Below are 18,319 nucleotides of genomic sequence, written 5' to 3' on the forward strand. Positions count from 1 at the left end.
CAAAGACGAAGAGCACTCGCCGACTTCAACACATCGAAGCTCGCCATCGCCATCGCCATCTTCATCTTCATCTTCATCTTCATCTTCTCCATCTTGCTTGCTTGCCCTTTCGCATTTCTTGGGATCCCTTCCTTCCCCCTCAGATCCTTTGCCTTCTGCACCTCCCCCTCCCTTACCCATTTCCAGGGTTTCGCAACCGCCCCCTCTGCTTCCTCCCCCCCCCCCCTTTTGCCCCCTTTTTACACACCTCCCTTCTTTGTATCCTCACAACGAGACTCACTTCCCAGACACTCCCATTCCAGATCTCATCGGCCTCTCCTCTCATATTGCCTCAGCATTTCGCCTCCGGAGGTGCTGCCTTAGCGTGACAAGGGATTCGCGTCTACCATTCCTCATTTTTTAAAACGAAGATCTTGTTAAAAAACCCGAGGTCCCGATGAACGATCGAGCTCTTGTTGCCCTTGGTCAATACGATTCCAAATGCGGTGACGTGAACTCAGACGGCTTTCAGACGTCATCAGTGTGATATGATATGCCATTCGCTACGGATAAAGGATTTTCGGGACTTTCATACCCTTACATGTGAAATATAATTTTTGGTGGCTGGTCCTGAACATCAAGTTGACGTTTTTAAAGGCTCTGGATAGAGCCATTGCCATGAAGAGCATCTACGAGAAGGCTTCTTAGAACCTTCCACTCTACAACTGGATCACAGAGGCCGTTTATGACTATAACCGCCGCCTTACGTGAACTTGATTTCGTGCTGTCATTACATCTGCTGAATGGTCTTCTTTGCTTCGCTATATAAGCAGCTAGAGCAATTTCCGTTGATTAGCCAAATGGATCTAAACATAGCTGAAGATGAGCATCAACATGAGGATGCCGATTTAGTTGTTGATATTGAAATTGATGATGAAGCCAACGGCAGTATCGAGGCTATGGCTTTGCCACAGGAGGGAACGGGTGCAAGGATGGGGGCTGTGGCTGAGTTTGTATGTGTTACTGATCCTGATCATGAGGGTGACGGGTCTAGGTCTGAGCCTGAGCACGAAGAGGGTGAAATATCTGATGATAGTGAGCAGGCTGTTGAAGACCACGCAACAGCTGAACAGTCTGTATCACTTGCTAATTTTTCTGAAAATAATTGTCCAATCACAGAGGGTAATCCAAGCCTTCTTGATCATCCTCCCATTTTCGTGAAACCTGTTGTTAATCCTTATTCCCAATGGTCTGGCAGACTAGATAGTGAGGGAAGACAGCGTGGATGGGGCTGGCGAACAGAAGCTACTTCTTTTTCTCCTCAACCTGATCATTTCTACCAGATTGCTTGGGCTAAAGGTGTGCAGGGAAGCCCAAAAGAGTCAGCAGCGGATTCAGCTCAGGGCGATGCAGGAGACACAACGACAGAAAGCTTGCAAAGAGATTCCAGGATGTATGAAAGTATGATGAGGTGTTACCCTTCCTTTAGGGACGTTTCAGTGAGGGCAACCAAACCAGGTGACACTGATGCAGGTGTAGCTGCCCCTTTACACAGGTCTACATCATGGCCAGCAAATCGAGATGTTGAGCGTCCCATGAGCAGGAAAGCAGGATGGTTAGTTGGTGACCGAGGAGATTACTCAAGCTTTATGAGAAGTGATATTGGATACCTTTGGGATGAAGGGGGAGATTGGTCTGAACAGCGAAGGGGCCCAGGCGTGGAGAACTGGAAAGGGCGAGCAGACAAGGGTTTTGTTTTCAACCATGGAATGACAGAGAGGCCAGTTACAATAAGAAGCACAGTGGAGAAAGTGGAAAGGGAGATATTAGAGCCAAACAAAAAGGTTGAGAATCGAGCAGAAGAAAGGAATGCTGTGGGAACTTTGCAAGAGAGTTTGCCCAGCCAGTTGAAAGAGCAGCAGCCACGAAAATTAGATTCTACAAGGACCCACAAGGGTGACAGGCGCAGGAATGAAAAGGAGGAAGGAGAGTTAGAAGAGGGGGAGATTGAAGGGGATTTATTGGCGCAGAATACATCCATACAGAAATTGGATGTTCTTGAGTCATCTGGGTTGGCACTGGACAAGCAAGTCAGGTATCCCAAGAGCAGGGAGAAACAAGCTGGGAAATCATCTGAGAGGTCCTATTCACAATCTAGCTCAAAGGAATCGAGACATCAGGAAAATTCCAACCATCGACATGCCGCCGCTGACTATGATAGAGACAGGCTCCTTGCAGAATGTGCTGAGCAAGTGAGGAACGTGGCAGTTAAAGATGCTCAAAAGTGAGTTTAAAATTGTTCACGCCTTTACTTCAAAGCCTAGCTATGTGCTCTGAACAAGCAAATGATGTCATTTGAAGCTGAAGAGAATGGACTTGTACTCAACTAGATCTCAGAATTTTGCAGGTCTTTTATTGACGTCTGTATGCAACTGCGGAAAGCCCTCAAACTTCTGCGTGATGTCAATAAACGATTAGAACTGCAAGACAAACACTCAGAAGGGCATCGACGGAGAATTTCTGCTCTAACTCGGCAAGCATTTTCTGGAATTCGTGCAGCCTATGCTGTGAGTTTTTTGTTTGTTTTTGGGGGTTCTGAGCTACGCTCGTCCATTCCTCTCTCTGCATGTGCTTCCCATAGCTTTCTGCTCAGTGAATGGCTTCTGTGGACTTGGTGCTGCCTTGGTTGTCGCGTGAGGTGTATAAAGGGATCCGGCATTGGAACGTGCGTTCTTTGGTAGCTCACCGTTTCACTTCCCCCTTTTACTTTTTTAGGTCAGAAACACCGCAATAGGGAAAGAGCAGGAGCAAGACACGGATTATTTCCCAAGGTTTGTATGTGGTTTTCTCCTCTGCTTACCTTGGCCAAAAAACTGCATGTAAGAGTGCCAAAGTTTGAAGATTATAGACAGAAAGGACGAGGCGAGTTATGGCGGTTTGCTTTGATACTTATCTCTAAAATCTCAAAACAGGTTGCTCGAGCTTGCTAATGGGAGTTGTCAAAAGCTATTTACATCCAAGCAAATCAAAGAGGTGAGCATCCTTTTATTTTCTGGATTGTGTGACCATGACACAGGGATCTTATGATTTAGTACTTCCGTCTTGCTGTGTGATACAACCCAACTCCTCTTGTGATTATAAATTCTTTTACAGCTGGAGTCTATGATGCAAACAATTGGCCGTCACAGTAAGGTAGAGCATGTCCAGAAAGCTTATAGCAAGGCTTTGCTGCAAGTTGGAACAAGTGATGAAAAGGATTTCAAGTTTGGGGAGTCTTCATCAGCCACGACTCAACTTGAAAGTGAGAGCACTACGGACACATCAGCAAATGGCAGGACCTTGGATTTAGGAGATGAAGCAGAGCAAGCTGCAGATCCATCTGTGGGGCAGCCTCGTGGGGATGGTATGTTAGAGGATGTAGGTGGCATTGCGACTGATGAAACCCCTGCAGCCAGTGTGGGTTATGGTGGATGGTTCTCAGTAAATCCAGAACAAGGGCAAGTGCAAGCTTATGCAAACTCAATGGGCATGGGGATGATTGCTTCTCAAATGCCAACTAGTAATGTTGAGCTTGGCTATAGTAATAATAGAAGCTCTCAGATTTATGGATCAGGATCTAACGTTGAGTCTGCAAGGGTTCCAATAGGTGATAGTTTTGGAAGAGACTCGCAAGAGGCTTCCAGCAAGAACCATCCATGGCCATCTCCATTGGACCCTGTTAGTGCAATGACGTCTTATCATGAAAAGTTTGCAAGTCGTATGACATATGCTCGACTTCCTAGCCCAACACCTTCAGATGAAGATGAAGAAGCCAGAACAGGCTCTCAATTAGAAATTCCTGGCTCTGCTGTAAACATAGATTTAGCGGAAGTGCAATCAGGAAAAAAAGAAGATCAAGTGGTTATCCGAGAAGCACAAGCAACAAGTGCTACGTCCAGCTCAAGCTATTTTCCAGCATTAGGTAGTGAACGGCTTGAAACATTGTCGACAGCAGTCGGAGGAAATGCTTTAAGAGTTGAACAGCCTGAGTTGAGGCTTTTTCCAAGTTCTGAGTTGTCACTAGTTGAAAATGGAGATGTTGATGCGTCTAAGACAAAGTCATCATCCATGACAGCTAGAGGTACTAAAAAGAATCGAGATCCACGAAGGAGATTGGTCAATCAGCCATTTGATTTTGATCTCCCTCAGACATATGCAAGTGGCAACCAAGAGCTTGAGAAGGCTGAAAAAGCCCTTGAAAGTGGCAGAAAGCTTGGGGTCGCCTACTCACTAGGAGAATCGTGGCCAGCACGACAGCATCTTGAAATGTCGAATTATGAAAACCCTTTACTGAGAAGTGAACTTCATACACCTCTGGCACTTCCCATTGGAGGATGGTTGCCACCAGAACAACCGGTTGAGCATAGTGTTTTGGAAAAACCAGTAGACATGGATGTGGATAATGAGGAGTTTCAGACAAAATTGGATCCAAGATATAGCCGACTGGATAACCTTCCTAAAAAAGAGAAGCAAGAAAAGCAGCTTGATCTTTTGAAGGGGGAACCTCCGAGCAAAAGGCAGAAGTTTGAAGTTATTTCAAAAGAATCTGGTGATATGGTACTTGCAGAGGGCTTGCTAGGATTGCAGACTGACATACCTGCTGCTCCAAGTGATGAGATGAAGTACATAGTCATGGGTGATAAGGTGCGCCAACAGACTGGTATAGGCTTGGGTGATAAGGTGACTCAGCAGATTGGTATAGGTTCAACCCGATCTGCTACTGTTACAGAATCTATGGTAAGTTTTTGTATTGACCTTTGCCTAGCTGCAGAGCTTGGCACAGTGGCATTGATTTTGGTAAAATGCAGTTTTGAGTGCATGCAGTTGGCTTGCTTATTCTGTTTTTGTATAATATGAGAGATGTTTATATCTTCCATACAAGGACTCTAATCTATTGACAAGCTCAATGACTTTCCTATTGTGACCTGAATCTTTTCAGGTAGGGGACTCTTCTAAGCCTCGGATGAAGCCTAGGGATCCAAGGCGAGTACTGCTTGGAAGCACACTCGAAAAGAGTGAGAATTCTGGTCTGGTACTATCAAAAAGTGATGGCACCATTGCACCAGCGAGTAGAGGATTCAGCGTGTCATTTCCACGCTTGGCACAAGAAGATGTAGGGGGGGTCTCAACCTTCCGGAGGGCTAAAGATGCAGCAGTTGGCTCCCAGGAAATTTCGTCACCCGCTCTTACTCTCATGGCAGACATGGTGGTTAGCTCCCAGAGTGGTTTATCAGGTAGTAGTGTATCACCTTCAGCACCTGAAAAGAACAACTCGCCTACCAGAGACATGGAGACACCTGATTCGAGTGACAATAAAACTAGGCCTGAGGATCTATTAAAGGCCAACAAAGTTGCTGGAAGTGCATCTGCCAAGGTTTCTGTAGCTAGGCCTTCCAGCACAATAGATTTGAATTTAACTATTGAACCTCCCCCTAAGCAGCGAGAAAGCAATAATCATTGGGATAACTTAGAACATCTACTTGAGGGGCTTGATGAAAAACAAAGGCAGGCTGTTAGACAAGAAAGAGCCAGGAGGATAGAGGAACAAAGCCGAATGCTTAGTGCAAGGAAATTGTGTCTTGTCCTTGATCTTGACCACACGCTTCTCAATTCAGCCAAGGTAATTTCAGTGACAGTGATGATGGAAATTGATAGGGGTCTGTAGTACAGCAAGTCCAGAACTATGACATAAATTTAGGAGGGATGGGTGTTAACCGTAGAACTTCATTGCCTTCTTTTGTGGTCTTATCTCACCTCTCCCTATATTTGATCTCCATCATCAGTTCTCCGAAGTTGAGGAAGAATGGGAGGCTCGGTTGCGCGCAAATGAGGCAGCAGAACGCAACAAGCTAATGAAGGAAGGTCTGGGCAAGAGGGAGCTGTATCGGTTTCCGCATATGGGCATGTGGACCAAGCTACGCCCTGGCATTTGGAATTTTCTTGCAAGGGTGCGTTTGTCAAACCAGATTTGTTATTGTGTGAGCATGCTGACAATTTTGCACGCCAGTATGTATTGCCCAGTATCAAAAGTAAAGTCTTATCACCCGATACCAAAAGTAAAGTCGAGCCAGAACTGAATTGAGCGACATTTTGTTAAAAGGCTTTGAAAGTTGTCGACAATATTTTGAAAAAGCCCATGCTGTGTTATTACTATTGTGCATCACCTTTTTTGATTCTCAGATATCTATGACTGCAAAATCAACACTTTCTGATACGAGTTTTTGATCTCATATTTTGTGTAACACTTCAGGCAAGCCAACTTTATGAGCTTCATGTTTATACAATGGGTAATAAGTCATATGCAACAGAGATGGCAAAACTACTTGATCCAACTGGACTCTTGTTTGCGGGAAGAGTCATATCTAAAGGGGATGATGGGGATGGAGTGGATGGAGATGAAAGACCTCCCAAGAGCAAAGATTTGGATGGCGTATTAGGCATGGAGTCAGCAGTTGTCATAATTGATGATTCTGCTCGAGTTTGGCCGCATCACAGGCATAATCTTATTGTTGTAGAACGGTATTGCCCCATCATTGATTGCTGTGTTTTCAGGATTGCATTGATTAGAGGAATTCATTGTTCCAATTGGTGTAGCCTTTGTCTTTGGAAGTTGACTTTCACAATACTTAAAAGAGTATGGTAAACGTATCTGTAATAATGGATGAGCTTGCTGGTGATCACAGGTATATGTATTTTCCATGTAGCAGAAAGCAGTTCGGGCTACCTGGCCCATCGCTGTTGGAAGTGGGTCATGATGAAAGGGAATTAGACGGCATGCTTGCTTCAGCGTTAATGGTTCGCTTGCAAGGCCTTTGTCTGTTTACTTTTACTCCAACTTGCAGGTTTGGGAAATGCTGATAAACATATAAATGTTGTCTGTGAATCAGGTCATAGACAAGATTCACTTCAATTTCTTCTCAACTCCAAGGCCCCATGAAGTGGATGTGAGAGATATTCTTGCATCTCAACAGCGAAGTGTTTTAGCTGGCTGTAAGGTTGTTTTCAGTAGAGTTTTCCCTCAAGGGGAATCCCAGCCTCAGCTTCACCCCCTGTGGCAAATGGCAGAACAATTTGGTGCAGTTTGTACTATTGCGATTGATGAAGAGGTCACTCATGTGGTGGCTATCTCTCTGGGAACTGACAAGGTATATATCAAGTCACGCGTATTGTAGCAATAAATCTGGGGAGCAATTCCGTGGGTCCTCATGTAAAGTTTTCACTTTGGCAAACTGCAGGTAAATTGGGCTTTGGCCACTGGCAGATTTGTCGTGCGGCCGACTTGGTGAGCTACTTAAGATATAGGATGGCACAGCACCCACTTACAGTCAATCTTCTGAGTTTTATATTATTGTCTGATTGTTTTGAGATTTGAGTTAGAGGAAATAAGTTTAGAGAGTTGATCCCGCTATGATTCTGATGTATATGGATGGTATCAGGCTGGAGGCTTCTGCAATTCTATATCGACGAGCAAATGAACGAGACTTTCCAGTTCCTCCTTAGGCCTGTGTCTATCTTTCCCTACAGCTATTTACACAAGCCTTCACTGCAAGTTCTTATTCTCAGGTAATGTATATTGATTCTTTAGTGCTAAAACAAGCACTCACTCCTTGGAATCTCTCAAGGAGCTTGACCAGAGCATGTGATGAGCCTTAAATCGAGTGTAAGGTCTCTATGGCTTCTGGCCTCTGCCATGCTATGTATTCAACACCGAATACTCTCTGAAGTATGGCTTCATGCCACTGTAAGCTCTTGCTTCACCTTTCTAGATAGCGGCTCCAAAATGGGCATGGTTGCATGCCATGTTCTGCCATAAGATCCTATCTCAGGAACTCATGCATTCATTTGGTACCTGTGGGCCAAGCTTCACAAGCTACGATTGGTTTCTAGTTGGGAAAGTAGGTGCCCTGTTTTCTTTGGAATCAGAAGGGGTTTATTTGGCATGGGCAAGCACTTGGCATGGAGGCTATTGAACATGCAGGAAGGTCCTGGTGAGAGTAGTTCTCAAATCAACTCCATCAGCACACCCTTAGCTCGCTAAATTTGTCTTATTTTCTATGTTGCACCATCTACTTAATGTAGTGTTGCATCTTGATTTTGCCAGGGCAGCTTGTGCAAAGTGGGAAGGGGACACAGTCTGGGTGGGCTCCAAAGGATAGTTGTCATTCATTTTTGTGTAATGAGAACTATCATCTGCCTTATTCGGTAGAAGCAATTTTGCTACCATGACCACACTTCATAGTAGTGAAGTCAGTGGTAAAAAGCTACACCAATCCTCCAAGCATATCATCAAACATTGCACAGTCAAATTGCAAAACCCTCAACCCATGCATAAACATCAGCTACTTAAATCAATTTGCCAAAAGAAGAGTGTCAAGGCACTTGTAAAGGAACTGTTCAATCTTAAATGGTGATCAAATTTGAGAACCTAACAATTTTGATGATCTCAGAAATTCTCTTGCCAAATTCAATCAAACATATAATAATCTCTGCCCCTTGAGGCTTGCACTTTGCAACCAAACAAGACATCGTAAACCTTCTCCAAAATGCTTGCTATGAACATGAAGGTTCAAAACTAGATTGTAAGCTTGAGTTTTGGGATCTTCCCCTATGGGCATTAGTCGAGTGTCATGAAGGGCATGGAAATTTGTTCAAAGCTGGTTGGGAAATGATTTTCCTTATTGAGCGACCCACAAGGCAAGTATACATTTGAATCCTAATTGTTGTACGTTGTAGGTAGCTTCTATCTTATAGGCATAATTTTCTCTACACATACAATTTTAAGATGGGCAACTAAAATTTAAGAATAGAGAAATTGATTCTCAATCTCTCTTGGGTCTTGGGTTGAGTACCCCAACCCTGGATACCTCTACATAAACTATTGGAAGGAAGTAAAAGAACAATTGTGAGGGGTTCTTTTCAAAGGCCATTGATTTTCTTTCATGCGAATGATATTAATTGTGATGGGAAAAGGTATCCACAATTGAAAAGAATTCAAAAAGTTATAATTAGTGAAAAAGGCAAGGGGGGGTGGGGGAGAGGCAAGGGAAGGGCTAAAGTGAGTAATGAGACCCTTTATTTAGGGGGGGTGGTTTGGATTGTCTCCCTTGCAATTTATGAGAGTAAGAATTAGAAATCCTTATGCTATGTTTCGTTAACGGCATTGTTGTGTAGGTTAGTGGTGAGACCTCACGAGTGGATAGTGCATGTCTTGTGTTCAAGTCCTCTCTTTGCAACAAATTTTGAAGCTATCCCTTACATTAGTGATATTGGGATACTCCATCTTTTAGCCAAGAGATCAATTGATTCTCAATTGAAAGACAGGCATTTTTAATAACATAACTCTTAAGTTATATGTGTGAAATAATTTGTTAAAATTAAGGGGCCCCTTAGAATAGGAAGATGGGAAGTATAGATTAGTGGTCTAATGAAGGAATGTTATATATAACTTAGTAGGGGGAAAATTCATCAACACAAGAGGGAAAAATCATCAACACAATGGAGAATTAAACCAATCACATGAGCAATTAGTATAGTAATATCAAAGCCAAGCTCTTTTTATCCTACAATGAGCTAGTTGAAGTAACATAAGGTGTTTGAGAAGAAGCAAATACTCGAAGAAGCAAATACTCGTGCTTTCTTGTGATCAATGGGTACACTACTTTGTTCCTTATTATATTATTGTTAGATTGTTCTTTATTATATCACTGATAGATTGTGTTATCTACTTACCTTAGATCAAATAGTTGATCTTTTGTCCATCAACTCTGTCTGTCTCTCTCTCTCTCATCTCCTAGGATGGAAGGAAGCCTTTCTTGCAATCAAGGGTTGGCACATCCTTTTATCATGCAATTGTAACATTATTTTATTTATTTGTTATAGTCAGGTAGTTTCTAGCTTGCACCGCGTCCCCCTGCATGTGTGAAAATGCATAGAAAGAATTTTCAAGGAGAGTTGGCTTTATTAATGTCATAGTGCTCGTCTATAGGCCTTTTGACTATTGTATAAGAACCCAAAGCTTTAAGGCTTTCAACCATTGATAAGTATCAAAACCATAGAGTATGCTTTAAAGTGAGTGTTTACTGTGGGTGAAATTTCATGCGTGAAAGAAGCCTCAAACCCTTTTTTTAGTAGGCCTCTCTCACCCTAGTTTTTTGTAGGGCACTTTTTGTAAGCCTCATTCAAGTGAAAACAAATATCAAATTCCTTCATACCTTTGGTCAAATAAAAAAACCCTAATTTTGGACTTGATAATTTTGTTTTATGTTTTGTTTGCACCAGAGTGTTTCCCCACTTGATTTCATCGATTAGATGAAAATCTAGATAAAAAGAGCCTTGTAGTTAGGAGCTTTGGAACAATGCAAATAGTAGCTCCAAGTGGCACTGGTCTAGATCTCTCGGTTGCAAGGCTCTTTTGATTTGTATTTTCATGAGATGGATGAACACAAAGTGTTTTCACACTTTGGTGCAAAAAAAAAACACAACAAAATTATCAGTCCAAAATTAGGTTTTAAAAAATTGACCAAATGTTTGAAGAAATCTGGTGTAATTTTTCACTTAAAGCATACTTAGGTAAGAAAATTCAAAATTACTTAAGACATTTGTTCAAATAGAAAACTCTCATTTTAGACTTGATGACTTTTCTTTGTGTATTTTTGAACCAGAGCGCTTGTCCACTTCTTTTCATGCATCTAATGAAAATCCAGATATAAGAAATTAAAAACAGTGCAACTTGGGCCTACTTTTTGCCACATTGTTCTAGATTTCCTAGTTGTTGGGATCTTTTCGATCTAGATTTTCATGAAATGCATGAAATGAGGTGGGCGAACACTCTAGTGCAAATTTTTTTGATCGTTTATTGTGGCTCTAATTCATATCATTAAACACTAATTCTTAGACTGATTATTTTGGTACTGGTTTTATAGACCTTACATGGATTTTAATGTAAAAATTAAACCTATAGAGATATAGAGGATATAGGTCCATGAATTGAATCAAATAATGAAAAATTGTGATATAAACCCTAAACCCTAAGTTGGCAAAGGTATGTACCTTTTCTGACTATTGGATCCATGGTAGGTCCAAAGTCAATGACCTTGCCATAGGTGTCATTTGAGAGAGCATAGCACCTCATCCTCTCGTAGACTTGTTTCTTCCAACACATCATTTAGGGAAAAAAATTCATCACCCTAAATAGTGAGTGCATCTAATGATGCAAGGTGTGGCTTCCTTGATGCATCACTTGGCTAATAAGTTGATGAGGGATAAGCATGACTTGGATATGTAGAGGATGACCCAACTCTCAATCTCTTCATCGTGCAAAAAGCCACACCTTGCATCTAATGATGCAAGGTGTGGCTTCCTTGATGCATTAGATGCAAGGTGTGGCTTCCTTGATGCATTACTTGACTCATTGGTTGATGTGATGGATAAGCATGACTTGGATATGTAGATAGGATGACTTGACTCTCAATGAGTAAGTCAAAACATAGAGTGACTGTGTTTGAGCGAGTTCTTTGACAATTGCCAATCCACATTGCGAGCATTATAGTGTAATGAAAAATGAAATCATAGAAGGTGAACCTATATAGTTACACCAGGAAAGAAATGTGATTGCAAATGAACTTCCATTCGAGTAAATACAACATAAATATGATTGCATGGACATTTATTTGTACATCCTAGTCTCTCAAAGTTTGCTATGAATTAAATAACATAGGAGAACTAGAGGTCATTGAGCTGCTGCTCCTCCTTGTGAAGCCTCCTGATCCCTCTGTCAGCCCCTACCTCAGCCTCCTCCTCCTCTCCCTCCCCCCCTCATTGCCCTCTCCCCTCCCTCCCCTTGTTGCTCTCTCCCCTCGCTGCCCCCTCGTTGCCCTCTCCCTCCCCCCCCTCGCTACCCTCTCCCTCCCTCCCCTCGCTGCCCTTTTCCTCCCCCCCCTCATTGCCCTCCCCCCCTGTCTGCTGCCCCTGCTTCCCCGCCCCCTCCTTCTCCCCCGCCCCCCTCCCTCCCTCTCCCCCGCCCCCTCCTTTACTCCCGCCCCTCTCCTCCCCCCCTGCCCCCTCCCTCCCCCTCCCCTCTCCTCCCCCCCGCCTCCTCCCTCCCCCTCCCTTGCCCCCTCCTTTCCCCACACTCGCTCCCCTCTCCCCCCCGCTTGCTGCCCTTGCCCTCCCCGCCCCTCCCCTGCCCCCCGCCCCCTCCCTCCCCCTCCCCCGCCCCTTCCTTTTCCCTCACCCACTCCCCTCTCCCCCCTCGCCTACTGCCCCTACTCTCCCCGCCCCCCTCCTCCCCCCTCACCCCCTCCTTCACCCCTCCCTTCCTAACCAGCCCCCCCCTTTCTCTCCCCCGCCCTCCTTCCCCTTCCCCGCCAGCCCCCTCCCTCACTTCCTATCCCGCCCCCCCCTTTCCTTTCCTCTCCCCCGCCCTCCCTCTCCCTCCCCGCTCCCTCTCTTCCTAAACTTCTCCCCCCCAGCAGCCCCCCCGGCTCCTCTCCTCTCTCTCTCCTTCCCTCTCTTGTTCTTCTTCCTGCGCCCGTGTTCCAGGGCATCCTGGGTAGTAATTTCATGGACGGAACTTTTTCAGTGTTCGAATCGGCCCTTTCACTTCGATTGGTGAATGGATCCCCACTCAGCCAATCTTCGTCCACCTTCACCGACCGCGAGAATCGTCATTTTCTCAGAAGACGAGTTGCAGCAGCCCAAGAAAGATGTGGAACTGGAAGGCTCCACATCACTTTTCGCCGGCATCTTTGGGTCACATCCTTCTAGATCACAGGCTAGAGACTGGATGCTGGCGGCATTACCAAGAGATCTCGCCCCACACCTCAGGGATATTCGACTTTTGGGACGTGGATTCTTCCAAGTGGTTTTTGACTCCCACGAGTCAACAGCCCTTGATCTCAAAGCTAATCCTCTGGCTTTGGGTTCGAGGAGGATCTCTCTTTTGCCCTACACCTCGGGCTTCGATCCCCTCGAGGAGGATAGTCAGGTCACGTCACTGTTCATTAGATTTCTTGGTCTTCCTCAGGTCTACCATCGACTTCTTGCTACTATTGGAGCCACATTCGGAGTGGTCACTGAGATCCCCCCACTTCCTAGCATGCCTTCTTCCTCGGCAGAGGCAGTCAGAGTGCACGGGGTGCCTCGAGTTAGGGCCATTGTCTCTGACCCTAACATCTCAGATGACCACATCATGCTTCAGCGCCCAGATGGCTCTCTCTTTCGACAGAGAGTCGAGATTGTAGGTAGACAAGACCAGTGCAGGATTTGTAGGACCCTTGGGCACTGCTAGAGACTGCCCAAGGAAGAGAAAAAGACCCAAGAGGTCTTCTGGTGCAGTTCCTTCACATACTACCCCAAATGCACCTCCCTAGCGCCCTGTACCATGCACTCCAGGACCACCAGGAGAGCAGGGCGCCCTGCTTCGCGCACCCTAGGACCACTAGGGGTAGCAGGGCGCCCAATGCCCGCAGCACATCCAATACCACGATGGAGAGCGATCAGAGCGGCTCCTTTACCTCTGGAGGAAACCTTTGATCCGGTTCGGACATACACCATCCAGACTCCAGAGGTAGATGTTGCTGCAGCCCCAGACACTACAGTTCCACATCAGGAGGGGCCTTTAGATCCACCAGTACCAGCCCCGATCACTTTGGTTTCTGATCATGAGGGGGCTACCGATACTTGTTCCCCACAGACTGTTCTTGGCACAGTTAAGACGACCGAGGGAATGCATGCACAGATGAGGACTCCAAATTCCTTTTCAGCCCTGCCATAGGCCTCCTTAGCCCCCGGCTCCAGTTCTGCTGATAGAGGCCTGGCAGGTCCTTCTCCTCCATCTTCCATGAGTGCAGGTCTTCTTCGCACTCCTTGGCCAGTCTTGCTTCTCAGGAACTCTTTTTCGGCACTGGCAGATTCGACGACTTTCATGGATGAGGAGGAGTTTGTGCCCTCCACCTTAGGGGTCCTGATCATTGGGATTCCTTTTGATAGGGCCTCCCCCTCAGCAGGTGTGGGGATCCTTTCACCTGTTGAGTTTCCTGCCCTCAGCAGGAGTGTTTCGGCCCAGGGGAAGCTGGTCTCCTCTACTAGGTCGGGTAAGCCTTTCCACCCAGCATCCTCCTATCGATGAGGATAGTCAGCTGGAACATATAGGGCCTAGGCAGAGTTCCACACCGTCGCTGTAGGCAGCTGATCTAGAATCAGCTTCATCCAGGTGTGGAGGTGCTATTAATATCCTTATTATCCAGGAACACAAGTTGGATGCCAGTGATTGCTCTAAATTTGGCAAACTTCTTTTAGGACATACCTTTTGGTTGCCTGCTATAGGCACAAGGGGAGGTACTTGCATTTCGGTCTCTCCTTCTATTTTACCCTTGGTTGCTGGTCATGGTATTATCTCCCCCTCTAGAGCTCAATGGATCATTATTTTGATTAGAGGGCTTCTCAATCTGTATGCCCCCAACAACAGAGGGGAGCAAGTCTCCTTTTGGAAGGAGTTACTATCTTGGGCCCCCATTGCAGATTCTTGGATCATTGGTGGCGATTTCAACATGGTTGAGTTGCCATCAGACAAAAAGGGAGGCAGACAGGGTGGAATTCATTCTTTGGAGAGGGCAGCCTGGGATGCCTTTCTCTTTCAGTACAGTGGCAGGGGCACTTGGCTTGATGATGCCTTTCATGTTATGCCACAGTCCTCGTGTACTCTTGGTCGAACAGGAGAGTACACATGCCCATCCATGCACGTATTGATAGATTTTATGTAGATGATTGGGCACTTGACAAAGGCGGATCTATATGCATTTCTACTAGGGTTACCACTGCAGATCATTTTCCAGTGGTGTTGCAGATTCTTGAGCCTCATCGGAGACGACGCTCTGCCAGTGTCAGGATTTCGGATGCCTTTTATGTAGAGGAGAGCCTCATGGAGGATATTTTACAGATTTGGATTTCTCACATACAGGGTGGAGTTGTTCGCCCATCTCAGGTAGCTGCAGCCTTATCCGGAATTAGTGATTATTATCATATAGTCGTTGATTCTAGGAGACATGAGATTCTCAGACGTGAGATTGATATATGCCAGTAGTTAGCGTCCCTTCATAGGGAAGAGCAGAAGAGGCCCACTGATGCTTGGATTTAGGAGCGCTTTGCTACAGCAAGGGCTCATATACATATATTGTTGGATCAGAGAGCAGAGTATGCCTTTCATGCATGGGAATCCTTTTGGATTCAGATGGGTGGCAGGGTCAACAAACACTTTTTCTCTACTCATGGACCCAGACATAGTAGAGATAGTGTCTCGTAGCTTGTTGACTTAGACGGGGTGTTATAGTCACATCCTGATGCCGTCATGCATGTAGCTTCAGATTTTTTTGCATCCCTTTTTACTGCAAATCTGAGCACATAGGCCATAGATGATGCCAAAGAGGTTATTTGGTAGTGTATTCCTATATTGGTGAAGGATGAGATGTATGTTTCTCTTGATGCACCTTTCACCAATTCAGAATTCAAGACTGCATTACTTGCCCTGCACAAGGGCAAGTGCCCAGGTTCGGATGGGCTTACCCCTTCTTTTTTTTATTACTTTTTGGGAGCAGATTGGTGATCACATTACATCAGTCCTGCTTGGTGTGTGGGACTCTGGTGAGATGCCTGACTCACTTACAGGTGGTCTCATTCATCTCATCCCAAAGGCAGGTAATAGGAATCTAGTGTCACAATGGAGACCCATCACTTTATTGGGCACTTTTTACAAGATTCTGGCGAAAGCCATCAGTATGCAGCTACAAGTTTTTCTTCTAGATTTGATTCATGACACACAAACAGGGTTTGTGCATGGTGCAAGTATTTTTGATAATATTTTCTCATTTTGGGAGGCCTCAGAATGGGCCATACATAGTCGCCACAGGTTGGCCATTCTACTCTTGGACTTTGAAAAAGCTTATGACAGAGTAGACTGGGATTTTTTGGAGGGTACTCTTTCTCACTTTGGTTTTTCAGATGCATGGATTAGAGGAGTATCCTCTCTCTATAGATCAGCCCATAGCTAGGTCCTTATTGGGGGGGTAAGAGGGGACAGATTTTAGATCGGTAGATCAGTCCGCCAGGGATGTCCTCTTGCCCCTTTTCTTTTTCTGTTTGTGGTGGAATCTATGAGTATCTACCTTAGATCTCAAGCTGATATTTATGGGTTGAGGATTCCTCTTCGCTGGGAAGAAGAGCTCTTGGATAGTGAGTTGGCAGATGACATGGCTGTTTTTTTGGATGCCTCCCCCAGGACGCTCACTTCCTTCCAAACAACCTTGGATTTATTTTGCACGGCTGGAGGTGCACACATTAATTGGCATAAATCCAATGGTTTTTGGATTTGTGATGATGACACCTCATATTGGGGTAATGATATTGGTTTCACTTAGGTACAAAGGGGTGTCTCCGTCAGATATTTGGGCTACCAGGTTGCGATGGACATCTCTCCTTCATAATAGTTTGCTCCGGTGTTGGAGAGCATCAGAAGAAAGCTCCTTTTCTGGAGCTCAACCAAACTTGACTTGGCATCCAGAGTGGTGGTGGTTAACCAGGTTCTTCTAGCCACAGCTTGGTTTGTATGCTCTTGTTGGTGCCACTCTAGGGATTGTATCACTTAGCTCAAGAGGCCTATACGGAATTTTTCATGGAGTGGTCTAGATGGCACAACTGATGTTACAGCCAGGTCGCTTGGGAGACCTTGATTCTTCCTACAAGAGAAGGGGGTTTGAATATCATTGACCCGGATCTACAGTGCAGAGCTTTACTCTGCAAGATTGTTGTGAGAGGACTTATGCTAGGACAAGAGCCTTGGAAGGAATTTTTTATCAGATGCATACAGTCTCACACACCCACTTTAGGAGATGATTGGATACACAGTACCAGATGGGTTTTCACCACAGCCCACCTTAGATCTCCTTCTTCCCCTGTTATGGTTGCTATACTGAAAGCATGGGCTAGCTTCAGGAGTACTCTTCGCAGGATTCCCCCGTCCACCTGTGAAGAGATTGAAAGGCAGCCTATCATGTGGAACGACAGCATTTTGGATGAGCATGGTAGACCACTTGGAGCTTCTCTTTACATGTAGTGGCCCAGATGGGAGAGGGGCCCTGCATCTACTGTGGGAGCATGGAAAGCCTTCAAGAGGCTTCCTATAGACCATCAGGCCCAGGTGGTTCATAATCTCAAAGGGAGTGCAGTAAGAATTCAACAGATTGATGCAGCCTTGCCCTTGGATTGGGTGGACACAGAGGACATGCCTATTACTTGTTCCACCTGGTTGGGGGCATTTTCTAGATTGAGCATTTCTTTGCAGGTGATTGCTTTACGGAACACACATGAGGATGCCCTAGTCTTTGATGTTTCTTCAGGGGGTAGGCTGTCCAAGTCCACAGATGATATATTGCTAGAGGTACCGTTTCAGCCAGTCAGGGTAGTGGGCTTCATGGAGCATGGCTCTCTTTCACAGTGGTACTTGGATCTTGACCTGCTACTCATTACCCTGGGCTCATGGAGGCTGTGGCTCTATGGAAGGGTCCCAGTTAAGTTTTTGCAGTGGGACCCTGGGGAATGGGAGTGGATAGATGAAGGGAAACAAGAGAAAGGAATCCCCTTCTTTCATTACACGGTCAGTAATGCCAGGAAATTCCACCTTAGCTGTAGGACTTGGAGGCCCACCAGAGCTACTCATTGGGAGAATTTTTAGATCTCTGCAAACTTGCAGAAAATTTTTTGGCAGAGGCTCTGGAAATCCCACCGGAATAGAAAAATCACTCTCTTCTTTTAGCTTTCTATTCATGGTGGGATAGCAGTAAATCATTGGAGATCCAGGTTTGGGGCTGACCCTACTTGCCCTCGTTGCCTTTCTACTTTGGAGACAGTACAACACTGCCTTTGGGATTACAGACAGGCAAGAATCATGTGGTAGGGGATTACAAGACTTTTCAGCACTTTTGTTTGCCTCCCTTCTATATGACCTGGGGTTCAGTGGCTTGGCTCACTCTTTCAGGGCCCCAGGTTTTCTTCGTGAGACATGACTCATCTTGGGCTCTACACATCCGATGACACTTTGTGGAGTCGTGCTCTTTAGAGGATGTTCCAGCCACTCTCTTCAGGGCTGCTCATTCCTCGGTTGACTCTCTTTGGGAGGTTTTAGCTAGCATTGCAGCATGGCACATTTGGAGAGCCAGATGCACTGAGGCTATGGAGGGTTCTCAGGTTCACCCTTCTCAGATCTTGGCCAGTACTTGGACAGATACGGTACACACTCTGATGGCCATAT

The 18,319-nt window shown here is 45.4% G+C and overlaps 1 protein-coding gene across 1 annotated transcript; it reads left to right on the forward strand.

The window, feature by feature from the left end:
- The first annotated feature begins 202 nt into the window (after positions 1 to 202).
- LOC147880492 (uncharacterized) lies at positions 203 to 8,139 on the forward strand. Its single transcript, XM_087370716.1, has 12 exons — positions 203 to 2,263; positions 2,387 to 2,546; positions 2,755 to 2,810; positions 2,952 to 3,012; positions 3,133 to 4,755; positions 4,958 to 5,638; positions 5,802 to 5,966; positions 6,269 to 6,537; positions 6,702 to 6,813; positions 6,906 to 7,163; positions 7,254 to 7,300; positions 7,455 to 8,139. Exons 1-12 carry the CDS (start codon positions 783 to 785, stop codon positions 7,516 to 7,518), a joined length of 4,977 nt encoding a protein of 1,658 aa, XP_087226842.1. The 5' UTR covers positions 203 to 782; the 3' UTR covers positions 7,519 to 8,139.
- The last annotated feature ends 10,180 nt before the right edge of the window (positions 8,140 to 18,319 follow it).

This window comes from Dipteris shenzhenensis, chromosome 32 (assembly GCF_047967505.1).
Source record: "Dipteris shenzhenensis isolate YYH24624 ecotype China chromosome 32, Dip_SZ_1.0, whole genome shotgun sequence".
Classification (NCBI taxonomy): Eukaryota; Viridiplantae; Streptophyta; class Polypodiopsida; order Gleicheniales; family Dipteridaceae; genus Dipteris; species Dipteris shenzhenensis.

Coding starts and splice junctions, on each gene's coding strand:
- LOC147880492 (XM_087370716.1), top strand. CDS start 783: ATGGTCTTCTTTGCTTCGCTATATAAGCAGCTAGAGCAATTTCCGTTG. Junction 2,811..2,951: donor GACACGGATTATTTCCCAAG/GTTTGTATGTGG, acceptor ATCTCAAAACAG/GTTGCTCGAGCTTGCTAATG. Junction 6,538..6,701: donor AATCTTATTGTTGTAGAACG/GTATTGCCCCAT, acceptor TGGTGATCACAG/GTATATGTATTTTCCATGTA.